The following is a 16,193-nucleotide window of genomic DNA, read 5'->3' as shown; positions in this document are numbered from 1 at the left end:
GAAACACATCATCTACTGAATCTCCTGCAATTCGTGGGTCTCATTCTGGGTCATGAAGTTAATCTATGTCGTTCATTGAAATATTGACACTAAGTACTTAGCAAACAATTGTGTTGAATCTGACAGGCTGTGAACTGGGGTGGCAGTGGGGGTAGGAGGTGGTTATCAACTATTTTATTTCATTGTAAAAGCTATATGACAAATATCAGCATTCAGAATTAAGAAAACACATTCAAATGCGTAAGCGTGATTTTCTTCCAAACCCAAAAGTACATGGATCATGATTGTGCAACATAGACCTGCACCCTCAGTCTGTTACCCCTGGTCAGAAGCTCATACCTTCAAAAAGGCTTATGGAGATTTACTTCAGGCAAGCAGAGGGATCCTGTGCACATCTATTGTTTGTTCCAGCTGAAGTGATATTAGAAAGCAGTAACCACCACTCATAACATTTAGTGTGTAATCACCTTCACAGCCTTTATGAAGACTACAGAAGTCAGGCAGGGTGGATGCAAACTCATTTAATAAACCCTCACAGTCAAAGCTGGAACAGAGATGTTTCTAAAGGTGAGCTGGGCTGAACAAAGATGGTCAATGGATATTCTAACCTATGTTATGTTTTCTCTACTATTTACCAAATGGTAATTAACTCATAAATGACAGCAGTCTGGTCCAGCTGTTTCTCCACATTACAAAAGGATACATTTCGACAAAACTGACATGATTTCTTGGACAATGATAGACAAAGTCCCATGCACTGGTTAATGGTCACTGAGAAAGTCGGCCACAAATTTTGTTCTCTCTTTTTTTCAGGGATCAGAAAATTAGTAAATGCAAACCATGGATGAAAGTTACAAGATTGTTTCCACAGAAAGGATCCAGGTGTTGGAAAAAGAACTGGCTGTGCAATTGACAGAACTGAAGTCTGAGGTAGAAAAACACGGGACTCTTCAGGGGTCAACTCATCGAGCTTACAGGTAAATAATGGCCGTGTGAAGGCATGGTCTTCAGGGGCTTTAACCCCTACTCTCATCCCATAGTCTCCATCAGAACCCCCTCTCCTTTTTACTTGGACGATTGGCATCATCTCAAGCTCAGACTTAACCGCTGCCCCTAAGGTTTTCCTATATTCTAGAATTGTCAAGGCATTTAGAGGCATTGTGCTACCAAAGAAAAAGGAAAAGTGCTCTTACATCTCACAAATATCATTGTCTTAAAGTTCCAGAAGCTACTATACAAATCATAGTCAATGAAATCTCATTTTCTCCAATGATATTTTAACTGAATTTGACCTTGATTTTGATGAGAAATTTCAAAACAAAAATAATATGAGGTGTTTGATAATGAATTCTGCAAAATGATGTTCTGTTAGGAGCTATTCTATAGGTAAATGCTGCCAACAATAGCAATCAAATTCTTTTAGCCAGATCAGCCCTCATGGGCCCAGGACATTCAAACTCCTCTGTTTCTGCTACTGCCACAATTGATCAAAAGGAGCAGTTATAAGGACCCTTTTAGGTTGAGTAGCTGAGTAAACACAATGTGGATGGGGAAGGTTGGAGAGGGAAGGTCTGGAGAAGAAGCAGGAAGTAGGTACATTAGTACCTCCTTCCAAAGATGATTCTGAAGAACCAGTATTTAGTGTATTTTATAATTTGGTATTTAAAGCCCTGAGGTATATGAAGCAGATCAAGGATTGTGTGATGAAGTGGAAAGGGAATGGAACCATGCAAGTCGTAATTTCTCCCAGCTTTTGTTCCTTTATTTGAAAGGTTAAAAATCTGTACCTTGCCTACCTTATAAAGGTCAGTTGAGATCATGCACGCTAAAGCACTTTGAAAACTATAAAACACCATGCAAAGGTCAAGTGTTGATATTGTTAAAACTTAAATGTCAGAGTGTCAGGCAAGGGGCTGCCCACTGTGCATTGTGGTAAGAAAGGTTCCCTGAAGTCCCTTTTAGGACAGAGTGATGGGGAATCTCTGGATACCTGTATTTCTCCACTCCCCGAAACCACCAAACACTGGACCTGAAGAGTCTAAATATTAATCTAGCAAACATTTATTGATCATCTTCTGTTTGCCAGGTGTTGTGCTTGGTTCTGGAGTCCATGGAAAATATCCACTCCTGATAATAACTTTAGAATTCTCATTTCCTACTAGACTACAAAATCTATTGAGAACTGGAGGATAACTGTGCCTTAGTCATCTTTCCTTCTTCCCTCCCTCCCTCCCTCCCTTCCTTCTTTCCTTCCTAGCTTCCTTCCTTCTTTCCCATTCTTTCCCTCATCTTGCCCCCATAAGCCCAGGTCTTTGTGGTTGTTAAGTGCTTCATAGATGCTTGCCGAATGCATAGATGAATGAATGTACGTTGATGTATGTTGATGAACAAATGAGTGAATCTCTTTTTTTGGGTTGATGTACATACCATGTTCACCTATCTCTTTTAGGTCATTCACAGACACTTTGAGGTTAACTGAGAGGAGAGGCATGGTCTGAGCAAGAGTGGGTCAGAGAACTAAACCCAGAACCCCACCCAATCTCCCAGCATGCCAAAGAATTAGAAGACCAAAGGGCAGGGAAGGGATGGGTTTCTTCTGTTTCTCTGACTGCCTTTAGTAGCTGGTCCCCTTTCTAGGTGGTTACTGGTTCTCCACCTCCATGAGGCTGCAGCCAGAATTCAGGTACCCAGTAATCACAGAAGTTATACCTTTGATTTATTAATGCTTTTACCCTTTCAGAGCTTGTGTCTTTTTTCCATCAAAACCAAGACATGAGGAGATAAGGGAAGGCATTATTCCAACTGCAGTTGTGAATTCAACACAAATGGATCAATAGGTTGCTTAGCCTCACGTGGCTGAGGGACCTCCTGACTGTCAGCCTGGTGTTGGTTTCACAGGACCACTGCCTCCAGTGGGGTGAACTGCTGGCAAGTCTATTTTCATCTTCCCTTAAAACTTATCCATGGGGACTGATAACAGTCATATGAACATTAACCATACTTTACTGACTACAATCCCCCTCAGATCTCAAGGTGGTTTCTCACATGTGTTCCAGAACTATCTCCTGTGGCTCCCTTGCCAGTGTTCCCAAAGTCCCATCTTAAGGAAGTAACATCTGCTCCATGGTTGCAATGTTCCCAAAGCTGCCAAGCCTTGGGGTATATCTTACACCCAGTGGGGAGAGCGCTCCTCTTCCTGACCCAGGATCCAACCTCTTATCAGGCCCCAGCCAGTGCTGCTTGTACCTCCTCATGTCAGAGCCTTTGGTGCAAACAACTTCCTCATGATTGGGCTTGGACAGCAGTCAATGAGGGTGCTTAAGCAGGCACTTCTGCTATGCTTTTCCTAGGGATATATAATTTTTCTGAAGCAGAAAGTTTGGTTAAAGTAATTTCCAAAGTATTTCATGTTTGATATTTAAGGGTCATTTTCACCCTCTAGATAATTGAGCAAGAGCACAAAAATAAAAACATTTTGTTTAAATTATTAGATAATGATTTTATGTGTCAGCTACGGTAAGATAGAGGTCAGATAAGCACAGTAGTTGTTAGAACTGTGGTTACTGAAGGAAATGTGGGTGGGGGAAAGAAACACCCTTACTATTGTCAGAAATAAAGAGGTAAATCAGGGGTAGTGGAAAGACTATGTTTGTATGAGAAGGAGAGAAAAACCGGCCCAGGGAAAGGTTTAACTGGCATGAGGTGTACACAAGAGAGATTCTGACTAAGACAGAAGCCTGTGGCCTTTACATGCCCCCAACATTCCAGTATAATACGATATACTTATTTAGAAATGAGCAGTTGTGGAGTTACAGATTAATCAGGGCCTATCTTTAATCTGATTTATTATAGCTTCTATAATTACAGCTTCTATTGCATAAAACTTTCCGCAGCTCTGTTCGAATGCCAAAGGACATTTCTTACTTTAGAAGAGAAAGGGAACTGGCTCTAAAGAAAACTTTACAGGTGAGTAGAACAGTGAGCTATTTCAACACAACAATAAATTAGAATTTGCTAACTTGTTGGAAACTGTTAGCAGGGAAAGCTTATTTTTGCAAACAAACAGCTGATCTTATTGACAGTGGTTACAAAGACAAAACAGCCCAATATTCAGCTCACTGCTGGATCAGAGCAGGCCAATACTTCTTTGGAGATACCTGATTTTTGTAGTGTTTTAAACTTTACAGTTCCTTGATTTGTGGTGTTAAAATTCATTATTTGGAAACAGGTGTAACAGCATAATGTGTTGTATAAAAACTATCAGAAATTATATGCCATTTTCTGTCATAGACACTGATAGATTTCCTTCTTTCCTTTTGTTTGCTTGCTCCGTTCCCCACACCCCCAACCCCGGGTTCAGGTGGCTGAGTCAAAACCCCTTGTTATTCAAGCAGATGTCATGCAGAGGGAGCTAGAGAGCTGCCTAAGGAGAGAGTACACTCCTGAAAATTTACCTTTGCTTCTGTTGCAGGTAAGAGTCATTTTGCAATTTGAAAAGTAGATCTGGAATTTGGTAGAAATGTATGAACAAAGCTGGCTTTCTGGTATGTCCTCTGGCCAGGGTAGGATTTTCTCTATATGTGTGGTTTGCAGAACCTGGTTAATATAAATGCTCTTCTTTGTTAGAGACCCACGCCATTTAAGTTCAGCTCAGTTACAGTCACTAAACAATTACTAAGTTTCTGCTAGTTACTCCCTGTGCTGGTATTATGAAGCAATACAACATTGACTAAGATAGTTGCAAACCTCAAAAACTGTTGGCTGACCTAGGGAAGATTCTGGAAATCTCTCTTAAGAAAATAACTCACAACCTGGGGGGAAAGATTTTCCATAAAGATTATTATTGCAGCATTATAATAAAAGTGAAAAAAAACTAGAAGTGCCTAAAATTAATCCATTTACACTTAAGGTAGTTATCAGTATGTATGTTCCTATTACCATCTTCTTAATTGTTTTGGGTTTGTTATTGTTGGTCTTTTCCTTCTCTTGTGTTTCCTGACTAGAGAGGTTCCTTTAGCATTTGTTGTAAAGCTGGTTTGGTGGTGCTGAATTCTCTTAGCTTTTGCTTGTCTGTAAAGGTTTTAATTTCTCTGTCAGATCTGAATGAGATCCTTGCTAGGTAGAGTAATCTTGGTTGTAGGTTTTTCCCTTTCATCACTTTTAATGTGTCCTGCCACTCCCTTCTGGCTTACAGAGTTTCTGCTGAAAGATCAGCTGTTAACCTTATGGGGATTCCTTTGTACGATATTTGTTGCTTTTCCCTTGCTGCTTTTAATATTTTTTCTTTGTATTTAATTTTTGATAGTTTGATTAATGTGTCTTGGCATGTTTCTCCTTGGATTTATCCTGTATGGGACTCTCTGCGCTTCCTGGACTTGATTGGCTGTTTCCTTTCCCATATTAGGGAAGTTTTCAACTATAATCTCTTCAAATATTTTCTCAGTCCCTTTGTTTTTCTCTTCTTCTTCTGGGACCCCTATAATTCGAATGTTGGTGCATTTAATGTTGTCCCAGAGGTCTCTGAGACTGTCCTCAATTGTTTTCATTCTTTTTTCTTTATTCTGCTCTGCAGTAGTTATTTCCACTATTTTATCTTCCAGGTCACTTATCCGTTCTTCTGCCTCAGTTATTCTGCTATTGATTCTTTCTAGAGAATTTTTAATTTCATTTATTGTGTTGTCCATCATTGTTTGTTTGCTCTTTAGTTCTTCTAGGCCCTTCTTAAACGGTTCTTGTATTTTCTCCATTCTATTTCCAAGATTTTGGATCATCTTTACTATCATAACTCTGATTTATTTTTCAGGTAGACTGCCTATTTCCTCTTCATTTGTTTGGTCTGGTGGGTTCTTATCTTGCTCCTTCATCTGCTGCATATTTCTCTGTCTTCTCATTTTGTTTAACTTACTGTGTTGGGGGTCTCCTTTTCGCAGGCTGCAGGTTCGTAGTTCCTGTTGTTTTTGGTGTCTGCCCCCAATGGGTACGGTTGGTTCAGTGCTTTGTGTAGGCTTCCTGGTGGAGGGGACTGGTGCCTGTGTTCTGGTGGATGAGGCTGGATCTTGTCTTTCTGGTGGATAGGACCGCATCCGGTGGTGTGTTTTGGGGTGTCTGTGAACTTATTATGATTTTTGGCAGCCTCTCTGCTAATGAGTGGGGTTGTGTTCCTGTCTTGCTAGTTGTTTGGCATAGGGTGTCCAGCACTGTAGCTTGCTTGTTGTTGAGTGGAGCTGGGTCTTAGCGTTGAGATGGAGATCTCTGGGAGAGCTTTCGCTGATTGATATTACGTGGGGCTAGGAGGTCTCTGGTGGACCAATGTCCTGCACTCGGCTCTCCCACCTCAGAGGCTCAGTCCTGACACCTGGCCAGAGCACCAAGAACCTGTCAGCCACTTGGCTCAGAAGAAAAGGGAGAAAAAAAAAAGACAGAAAGAAAAAATAAAATTAAATAGTTATTAAAATTAAAAATTAAAAAATTATTAAAAATAAAATATAAAAAAGTAATAAAAAAAGAAAGAAGAGAGCCACCAAACCAAAAAACAAATCCACCAATGATAACAAGTGCTAAAAACTATACCAAAAAAAAAAAAAACCAGACAGACAGAACCCTAGGACAAATGGTGAAAGCAAAGCTATACAGACAAAATCACACAAAGAAGCATACACATACACACTCACAAAAAGAGAAAAAGGAAAAAAATATACATATACTAAAAAAAAGAGAGCAACCAAATCAATAAACAAATCTACCAGTGATAATAAACTCTAAATACTAAACTAAAATAAACATAAAACCAGAAACAAATTAGATGCAGAAAGCAAACCCCAAGTCTAAAGTTGCTCCCAAAGTCCACTGCCTCAATTTTGGGATGATTCGTTGTCTATTCAGGTATTCCACAGATGCAGCGTACATCAAGTTGATTGTGGAGATTTAATCCTCTGCTCCTGAGGCTGCTGGGAGAGATTTCCCTTTCTCTTGTTTGTCCGCACAGCTCCTGGGGTTCATCTTTGGATTGGCCCTGCCTCTGCATGTAGGTCACCTGAGGGCGTCTGTTCTTTGCTCAGACAGGACGGGGTTAAAGTAGCAGCTGATTAGGGGGCTCTGGCTCACTCAGGCCGGGGGAGGAGGGAGGGGTATGGAATGCAGGGCGAGCCTGAGGTGGCAGAGGCCAGCGTCACATCACGTTGCAACAGCCTGAGGCACGCCGTGTGTTCTCCGGGGGAAGTTGTCCCTGGATCACGGGACCCTGGCCATGGTGGGATGCACAGGCTCCTGGGAGGGGAGGTGTGGAGAGTGACCTGTGCTTGCACACAGGCTTCTTGGTGGCTGCAGCAGCAGCCTTAGCATCTTCATGCCCGTCTCTGGTGTCTGCTCTGATAGCCACGGCTCACGCCTGTCTCTGGAGCTCGCTTAGGCGGTGCTCTGAATTCCCTCTCCTTGTGCACCCCGAGACAATGGTCTCTTGCCTCTTAGGCAGTTCCAGACCTTTTCCCAGACTCCCTCCCGGCTAGCTGTGGCGCACTAGACCCCTTCAGGCTGTGTTCACGCAGCCAACTCCAGTCGTCTCCCTGGGATCCGACCGAAGCCTGAGCCTCAGCTCCCAGCCCCCGCCCACCCCAGCGGGTGAGCAGACAAGCCTCTCGGGCTGGTGAGTGCTGGTCGGCACCGATCCTCTATGCGGGAATCTCTCCGCTTTGCCCTCTGCACCCCTGTTGCTGCACTCTCCTCTGTGGCTCTGAAGCTTCCCCCCCCGCCGCCCACTCCCCCATCTCCACCAGTGAAGGGGCTTCCTAGTGTGTGGAAACTTTTCCTCCTTCACAGCTCCCTCCCAGAAGTGCAGTTCCCTATTCTTTTGCCTCTGTTTTTTCTTTCTTCTTTTGCCCTACCCAGGTACGTGGGGATTTTCTTGCCTTTTGGGAAGTCTGAGGTCTTCTGCCAGCATTCTGTAGGTGTTCTGTAGGAGTTGTTCCACATGTAGATGTATTTTTGATGTATTTGTGGGGAGGAAGGTGATCTCCACGTCTTACTCCTCTGCCATCTTGAAGGTCCCTCCTCCAAATATATTTTCTATCTTTATCCCTCCGTCTGGGACTCCAGTGATATATATGTTAAATTACTTCATATTGTTCCATAAGTCATTGAGGCTCTGTTAAATTTTTTTCTGTCTTTTTTTCCCCCAGTGCTTCCTTTTGTATAGTTTCTATTGCTATATCTTCAAGTTTACTAATCATTTCTTCTACACTGTCTAATCTGCTGTTAATCCCATCCAATGAATTTTTTATTTCATATATTATAGCTTTCATTTCTAGAAGTTCTATTTCATTATTTTTCTTATATAAATTTATTTATTTATTTATTTATTTTGGCTGCGTTGGGTCTTTGTTGCTGCACGCAGGCTTTCTCTAGTTGTGGCGAGCGGGGGCTACTCTTTGTTGCAGTGCATGGGCTTCTCACTGCAGTGGCTTCTTTTGTTGTGGAGCACAGGCTCTAGGTGTGCAGGCTTCAGTTGTTGTGGCACTCAGGCTCAGTAGTTGTGGCTTGCAGGCTCTAGAGTGCAGGCTCAGTAGTTGTGGCACACGGGCTTAGTTGCTCCGTGGCATGTGAGATCTTCCCAGGCCAGGGCTTGAACCCATGTCCCCTGCATTGGCAGGTGGATTCTTAACCACTGTGCTACCAGGGAAGTCCCTATTTCATTATTTTTAATAGTTTTCGTTTCTCTTATGTTCACATTTTCCTTTCAATTCTTGAACATACTGAGCATATTAATAAAATCCCTTTTAAAGTCCTTGTTTGCTAATTTCCTCACTGGTGCCATTTCTGGGTCTGTTTCTCTTCATTAATTTTTCTCCTGCTTGTGGGTCATATTTTCCTGCTTCTTTGCATGTCTAGTAATTTTTTTGGACACTGGGCATTGCAGTTTTACATTACTGAATGCTGATTTTGTTTTGTATTCCTTTAAAGATGTTGGACTTTATTCTTGCAGGCAATTAAGTTTTAGATCAGCTTCACACTTACAAGGCTTGGTTTTTAAGCTTTGTTAGAGCAGGTTTAGAGTTACCTTTACTCTAGAGATAGTTTATTTTTCTTACTAAATTGTCACCCCTCTCATGTCTCTGCTGAATACCCCAGGTATTCAGTGAGGACTCTTCACCCTGTCTGATTGAAACTTGAACATCTCCTAGTCCTGTTTGAACTCTGAGAAATGTTCAGTTTACAGTTCCCTAGTTAGTTATTCTTTGCACAGCCTCATGGAGTTTTGCCCTCTGTATTCAGGGCTTAATAGTCAGCAAAAAACTCAAAGGGATCTCTATGCAGATTTCTGGAGCCCTTTTTCTGCATAACTTTCTCTTCTCCAGTACTCTGCCCTGCAAACTCCAGCTGACTCAGCTTCGCAAACTTGATTTCGGAGAGACCATCTGCTCTGCTTTCCTACTCTATGGTTCAAAAACTGCCTTCTTCAGGCAGAAAACCAGGGCTCATTTCATTTTTTTCCTTTCTCTCAAGGGCAAGAGTCCTGCATTGTCTGTTATCCCATGTCAGAAAACAGTTGCCTTGTATAATTTGTCCTATTTTCTAGTTGTTTATGATGGAAGGGTAAGTCTGGCCCTATTTATTCCATCATAGCCACTGTTATTTTTATCAGAAATAAAATATTTTAAAAGAGTTGGCTTATCTGACTACCTTTAAGTATAAGTAAAATTCTTGGTCTAAGGTTAGAAGCTGTAATCTCACTTGTAATGTGCTTTGTATTTTAGACTCATAAACCTCAGTTTAAAAAAAAATTTTAAGCTTAGCTTTAGATAATTTTATAGGCTTTTATGTCACTGCTAAAATTGTTCACCAACTGATAAATGAAACTACAATCTGTTGGAATGGCAAAATGCCTACTTGCTTCATTTAAATTTGAATGGTGAACCAGGTTTGGTTTTTTTTGTTTTGTTTTATTTTTATTGGTTCCCCCCTCCCTCCCCACCCTCTTTAATTGGAGAGCTCTTCTCTCCAAATCAATTTTTTTCTTTAATAAATTAATTTTATTTATTTATTTATTTTTGGCTGTGTTGGGTCTTCGTTGCTGCGCGTGGGCTTTCTCTAGTTGCGGAGAGCGGGGGCTACTCTTCGTTGCGGCGCGCCGGCTTGTCATTGCAGTGGCTTCTCTCGTTGTGGAGCACAGGCTCTAGGCACGCGGGCTTCAGTAGTTGTGGCATGCAGGCTCAGTAGTTGTGGCTCACGGGCTCCAGAGCACAGGCTCAGTAGTTGTGCCACACGGGCTTAGTTGCTCTGCGGCATGTGGGATCCTCCCGGACCAGGGATCGAACCTGTGTCCCCTGCACTGGCAGGCAGACCCTCAACCACTGCGCCACCAGGGAAGACCCTCCAAATCAATTTTGAGACAGGTTTCTCAATTTTATTATCTTCATATAGAAAATACATCTTTCCAAAACAATCAGACTTATTTTCCCATTATTTGTGTTCTTAAGATTTAATCCAGTCTTCCTGTTATAATTGTATTCTGAGTGTTCATTTTTTCTTTCCACCTTGGTAAGAATCTTAACCAAACAGCCTTTATTTTTTTTTTTAAATAACAATATGTACTCCACCCACCTTGCAACATCTTTGAGTTATATATATTTATTTATAAAGTAATATAAATATGTTTTAAGTAGTAAATGTATACATGTAATTAGTAAATGTATAAGAATATATATGTATATATAGATATGTAGAAAATACTCTGTAAACCATGAAGCCCTATAAAAATTTGGGGTGCCATTATTTCCTCTTATTATGTATGCATTTGATTCACCTGTTTATGTATCTTACTATGCATCTATTCAGGGCAGAGTCTGGGTTGTAAATTGTTGAAGTACAAGATTCATGACTTTTGACAACCTGGGGGAGACTCCAGATAGTAAACTAAGCAAGTGCTTAAAAAATGGCCTTTTTGAGACTTCCAGTTCCACAAACATGAAGTAATCTCACTCCTCCAGGTTGTTCCTAAAAAATCCTGGACAAAGCACAGAAAACAAACATAGGAGTATTTTGAAAGGTAGAAAGAAGTTGGGCTGCTTTCCTAAGGCATCTTAGGACTTGAGAAATGACATGGTGGTTAAGTGTTAATTTTTCTTGTTGTTGTTAAAGTATTATACAGAGAGAATTACCCAGCTGGCCCAGAGTAAATATTTACACATGCTTAGGTGGAAGAGATTTTGCCATCACAGTAAGATCATGGAGCAACTGTATCCTTTTTATAAGGTAGGAGGCCCATGAACAGAACCTATGGGCTATTATTAAGTATAGTCATCATGCTTGTACATTATATCTCTAGACTTATTCATCCTACATAACTGTAAATTTGTACCCTTTGGCCAACATCTCCCCTTTTCCCCCAGCCCCCCAGCCCCTGGCTACCACTGTTCTATTCTCTGCTTTTATGAGTTCGACTTTTTTTTTTTTTCAGCTTCCACATACAAGGGATACCATACAGTATTTGTCTTTTTCTCTGGCTTATTCCACTTAGCATAATGTCTTCCATATTTATTCATGTTGTTACAAATATTAGGATTCCTCTCTTCCTCATGGCTGAATAATACTCCATTATATGTGTATGTACCACATCTTCTTTATCCGTTCATCCATCAACAGACTCAGGTTTTTATATCTTGGCTATTGTGAATAATGCTGCAATTGAACATGGGAATACAGATATCTCTTCAAGATACTGATTTTGTTTTCTTTGGATGTATACCCAGAAGTGGAATTGCTGGATCATAAGGTAGTTCTGTTTTTAATTTTTTGAGGAATTTCCATACTGTTTTCATAATAGATGTACCAGTTTACATTCCCACAGTGTATCTTGTCAATTTCTTTTCAAGTGGTAGCTAAAGATGGGAAGGGAACTAGTGTATGCCTTTACTTGCCAGTTCTGCCTGTGGCAGAAGATAATGGTACCTATTTTTAAGAATGAGATTTGAAGGAAGCTTTATATTATAGAAAATGCATTTTTCTTCATAGGCTATAGGTAAAAATCTAAGAAGTCAACTCCAGTTACAAAATATCCTTGTGCACTGACTCTGTGCTGGGTCACTCTCCTTCAAAGTCCTAAGAATGTGACTGACCGCTGTCCTTGTCAGTCAAATTCAAAATATGGAAGAATTTTGATATTCCAAAAGCCTCTTATTTGGTTCCCAAACAGTATTACACTGTACTGGGAAGCAAATGACACAAGAAATAAGGCTTGTAAATAACCAAGTTCTGTCTTTGCATCTCTCTTAAACAGAAACAAGTTGCCTACATTATGCAGGAGTACAATGATGCCCTTCAGAGAGCTGATAGATTGTCTGTTGCACGAGAAAACTTCCTTATGGGAAAAAACAATCCTCCTAACTTAGTGGCACAGGAAGACCTGACTGTTTACACAAATTGGTTATTGTGTCACCTACACTCACTCATGACTATCCACCACTACCTGCAGGTACGTGAAACAGTTATATGATGATGCAGTGCCTTCCCAGGATGGGCAGCACATTGTTTTCTCACACCTCTCACTTAGTTTTGGATTGTCAGTTTCTGTGTTCCATCTGCCTTACAAATGACAGGAAAATAATGGGTCACTAGCTTTTTTCTTTGAGACCTTTGAAACTTTTTTCTTTTGGAACCTTGCTCTAATGAAATTACTCCATTTAGCTTTCTCAAAGATGTTTCTGTTAAACTATTTCATATTCACGCTATAAGTTCTTGTTTTCATCCTCTTGTTCTGGATTTATGCTCTCTAATGTAGATCCACTTTTTTATTCAGCAACATCTAGTGAGGGTCTAATTTATGCCAGGTACATATCCTGGGCCATGTAGGGAATATGTAATCTTTGCTGAAAAGTAAGTGGGTCACAGGATGGTAGGAAAAAGGGCAAATAAATAGTCAACTTAAATACAGTGTGGTAAGTATAATCACAGAGTAAAGAGAGTCACAGAGGAGAGGCCCTAACACAAGATAGAGGCATCAGAAAGGAGTGACGTGACCACATGTTTGTTTTAGAAAGATTACTGTTTTGCCACCTAATCTTTTCTTACTCCTCTATACCTCATCTCACTGATACAACCAACCACGAAACCTGGCCATCATCCTGACATCATCCCTTCCCCAGTCAGTCACTATGTGGTCTACCTCTGAATCATCTCTTCCCTGTCACATGGTATAGTAATGATAGTAATGATCTGCTCATAAGTCCTGGGTTCCCCACTAAACTCTGAACTCTTTGAATTTGGTCCATATCTTATTTACCTTTGTATCTCTAGCACCTCACACGACGCCTTGTCCATTATGGGTGGTTGATCAATGTAGACCTGCCTAGAGGTTAAGGCCACTTAGAGGTGGTGATATCACCAGGTCCCCCAGCTCTAGATTTACCTTTAATGATTGAGCAAGTTACTGAGGCCCACCACCATCTCCTTCCTCCTCTACAAAGCCAAGGGCTGCTCCTGAAACAAAGTCGGGAAGCTTCTGTGAGAACTGAGTTGATGTGTGATCTCTTGGTTGTCCCCTTCTGTAGGCCCTCCAGTATTTGCCCATCTCCAAAGTGCTGAGTGTAGCTGTTGACGAAGTCCCCAAGGTTGGTCAGGAAAATGAAACGGTCCCTGTCAATGACATTGACCCTGACATCCAGGGTTCTGCATCTCCAGGCTCTATGAATACCAGCGTTTCAGGTAAGAAGTCTTCTTTCCCCTTGGGAAATGTGGAAAAAAGAAGATTGTGATTTTGCACATGTGCTGTTTTGTCACCTGATCTTGTTTGAAATTTCTCTATATACCAAAAAGTTATATCTTTTTTTTTTTTAATTTGGCCACGCCACTCAGCCTGTGGGATCTTAGTTCCCCAACCACGGATGGAACCTGGGCCTCAGCAGTGAAAGCACCGAGTCCTAACCAGTGGACCACCAGGGAATTCCCCAAAATTGTATCTTCTTAATTAACAAGTGTTAATTTAATATTTTCTGATGGAAGAAAATAACAAACACTTCCCTTAGAAATTATCATCTCCATCCTGGGGACTTCTGGCCATCCAGTGGCTAAGACTCCACACTTCCAATGCAGGGGGTGCGTGTTCGATCCCTGGTCAGGGAACTAAGATCCCATATACCATGTGGGGCTGCCAAAAAAAAAGAAAAGAAATTATTATCTCCATCTTTATAACTAGACAATTAAAAAAGAGGAAAAAAGCAATGAACTTGAAGTTGGGAGTACTGAGCTCTAGGCCTATTCTGTTGTGGCCTCACTGTGAGCCTGCATGTTTAGGTCATTTCATCTCCTTGGGCCTCAATTTACTCATCTCCATAATAAACCTTTCAGATGAAGTGATCTCTGAGGTTCTTTTCATTTTTAATTTTACATGATTTTTAAAGACTTTGCTTATCTGAATCAATTTAATAGTCTTCTTGCCCTTACCTTGTATTACAGATGACTTAGAAACCTGATCAGGTTTTTACTCTGAGTGATGAATTTACCAGGTGCACCTGGAGAGGCAGCCAACCCAGCTGTGGGGAATCAGAGAAAGCATCTCAAGGGGGAAGTCCAACCTGGGTGCTTAGAGATGAGTAGGAGTGAGCCAGGCAAAAGGAGGTGAAGGTTCTCAGCTTCTCCTAATTTGTTTGTTAGCTTATAAATCATATTCTTTGTTTACCCCAAAGGACTATAGGTAGTTCTGTTCCCACTAAGTCATTCCCCAAAGGATATGTTGGGTTTCTCCTGCAGGCTGTGAGAAGGGAGAGTCCCAGCTACCTCCCCCAGAAAGCCAGCACCAAGAGTTTGTCAGATAGGCCTGGCTGAGTGTGGGACAGTCTACAAGTTGTGGAAGAGAAGGTTGGGCATGGAGCAGAATGGTCTTCCCCATCAGCAGAAGAGGCCCTGACTCCAGTTATCTCAAAGGACTCTCCTTTTTCTCTCCCTGACTGGTGTTCATTGGTGTTAATGCTCTTGATTTTGGATTTTTTTCAGGGCCAACAAGAACAGAAGCTGCTTTCTTTCTGCCTCAACACACAACAGAAACAGAAGAACTGAAACCTCAGCTGAGGCTCCTGCTCTCCCATTTCTGTATCCCATATGACATTGAAGAACTAAGGGATGCTTCTAAGGAGATAGAACATTTTTCCTTGGTACTTTATGGATTCTTTCTTAATACAAATATAGGTGTTCATAAAAGAAAATACTAGTATTTGCCACAAAGTTGAATATTCATACTGCCACAATTGTTTCTAGAGTGATAAAATGTAATAAGTGAGATTTAGACTAGCAGTTGAACTTTCTCTCTGTAAGAGTTATGAGACCCTTGAATATCCAGCCCAGAGAGATTGTAGGATTATTTTTCAGTGGAACTTAAAGAAAATGGTAGGTTAATAATAATAAGTTTTCAACCAGAGTTTCAACAATAAAGATATTTTTCTAGCTCTGGTTGTATAATATTTGTAAATATATATATTTTCTAGGTAAAAATAGTAAGTTGATTAATCCAAAAAGTCAAAGATCAAATCTGTATGTTTGGGGCTTCCCTGGTGGCGCAGTGGTTGAGAATCTGCCTGCTAATGCAGGGGACACGGGTTCGAGCCCTGGTCTGGGAGGATCCCACATGCCGCGGAGCGGCTGGGCCCGTGAGCCACAACTACTGAGCCTGCGCGTCTGGAGCCTGTGCCCCGCAACGGGAGGGGCCGCGACAGTGAAAGGCCCGCGCATCGCGATGAAGAGCGGTCCCCGCACCGCGATGAAGAGTGGCCCCCACTTGCCGTAACCAGAGAAAGCCCTCGCACGAACCGAAGACCCAACACAGCCAAAAATAAATAAATAAATAAATAAAGTAGCTATAAAATTAAAAAAAAAAAAAAAAATCTGTATGTTTTTGAACACTCTTTGTGTAAGAAGGAGCCACTGTTTCCTCTATCACTATTTGCTGTGACCTTGCAGTTTTGCATCCATGTGTATTTGTTCCAGCATTATTTTCCTAGGATTATTTTTATTAGTATGTAACACAGACTCTTTAAGCTCACTGGAACCAGTGGTATTACATGTCCTCTGGTTTCTTTGAAGGTGATGATGTTTAGCTTTTGTCTTTCTTTTCATATCAGCAGCAGCACTGTCTTCAGCAGAGAGTGCTCCTATGGGAATATCCTCACCCTCATTATCAGCAAGTATTATGATAGACAAAAACCAGAATC

The 16,193-nt window shown here is 41.2% G+C and overlaps 2 protein-coding genes across 2 annotated transcripts in view; both read left to right on the top strand.

Moving 5' to 3' along the window:
- The window catches only part of LOC102999776 (putative uncharacterized protein C6orf183), a 43,765-nt gene extending 28,205 nt beyond the window's left edge, over positions 1-15,560 (top strand). Inside the window, exons 3-8 of the mRNA XM_007190665.2 lie at positions 814-977; positions 3,894-3,966; positions 4,361-4,471; positions 12,272-12,466; positions 13,542-13,695; positions 14,983-15,560. Coding sequence (XP_007190727.2) covers positions 832-977; positions 3,894-3,966; positions 4,361-4,471; positions 12,272-12,466; positions 13,542-13,695; positions 14,983-15,197 — 894 coding nt within the window. The 5' untranslated portion in view covers positions 814-831 and the 3' untranslated portion in view covers positions 15,198-15,560. The remainder of the gene's footprint in view (positions 1-813; positions 978-3,893; positions 3,967-4,360; positions 4,472-12,271; positions 12,467-13,541; positions 13,696-14,982) is intronic.
- The window catches only part of CEP57L1 (centrosomal protein 57 like 1), a 99,662-nt gene extending 83,807 nt beyond the window's left edge, over positions 1-15,855 (top strand). The window contains exon 10 of the mRNA XM_057528098.1: positions 15,573-15,855. Coding sequence (XP_057384081.1) covers positions 15,573-15,636 — 64 coding nt within the window. The 3' untranslated portion in view covers positions 15,637-15,855. The remainder of the gene's footprint in view (positions 1-15,572) is intronic.
- The last annotated feature ends 338 nt before the right edge of the window (positions 15,856-16,193 follow it).

This window comes from Balaenoptera acutorostrata, chromosome 14 (assembly GCF_949987535.1).
Source record: "Balaenoptera acutorostrata chromosome 14, mBalAcu1.1, whole genome shotgun sequence".
NCBI classification, from domain to species: Eukaryota; Metazoa; Chordata; class Mammalia; order Artiodactyla; family Balaenopteridae; genus Balaenoptera; species Balaenoptera acutorostrata.
Note: the sequence above shows the minus strand (reverse complement) of the source record. Positions and strands in the feature narration are given on the sequence as shown.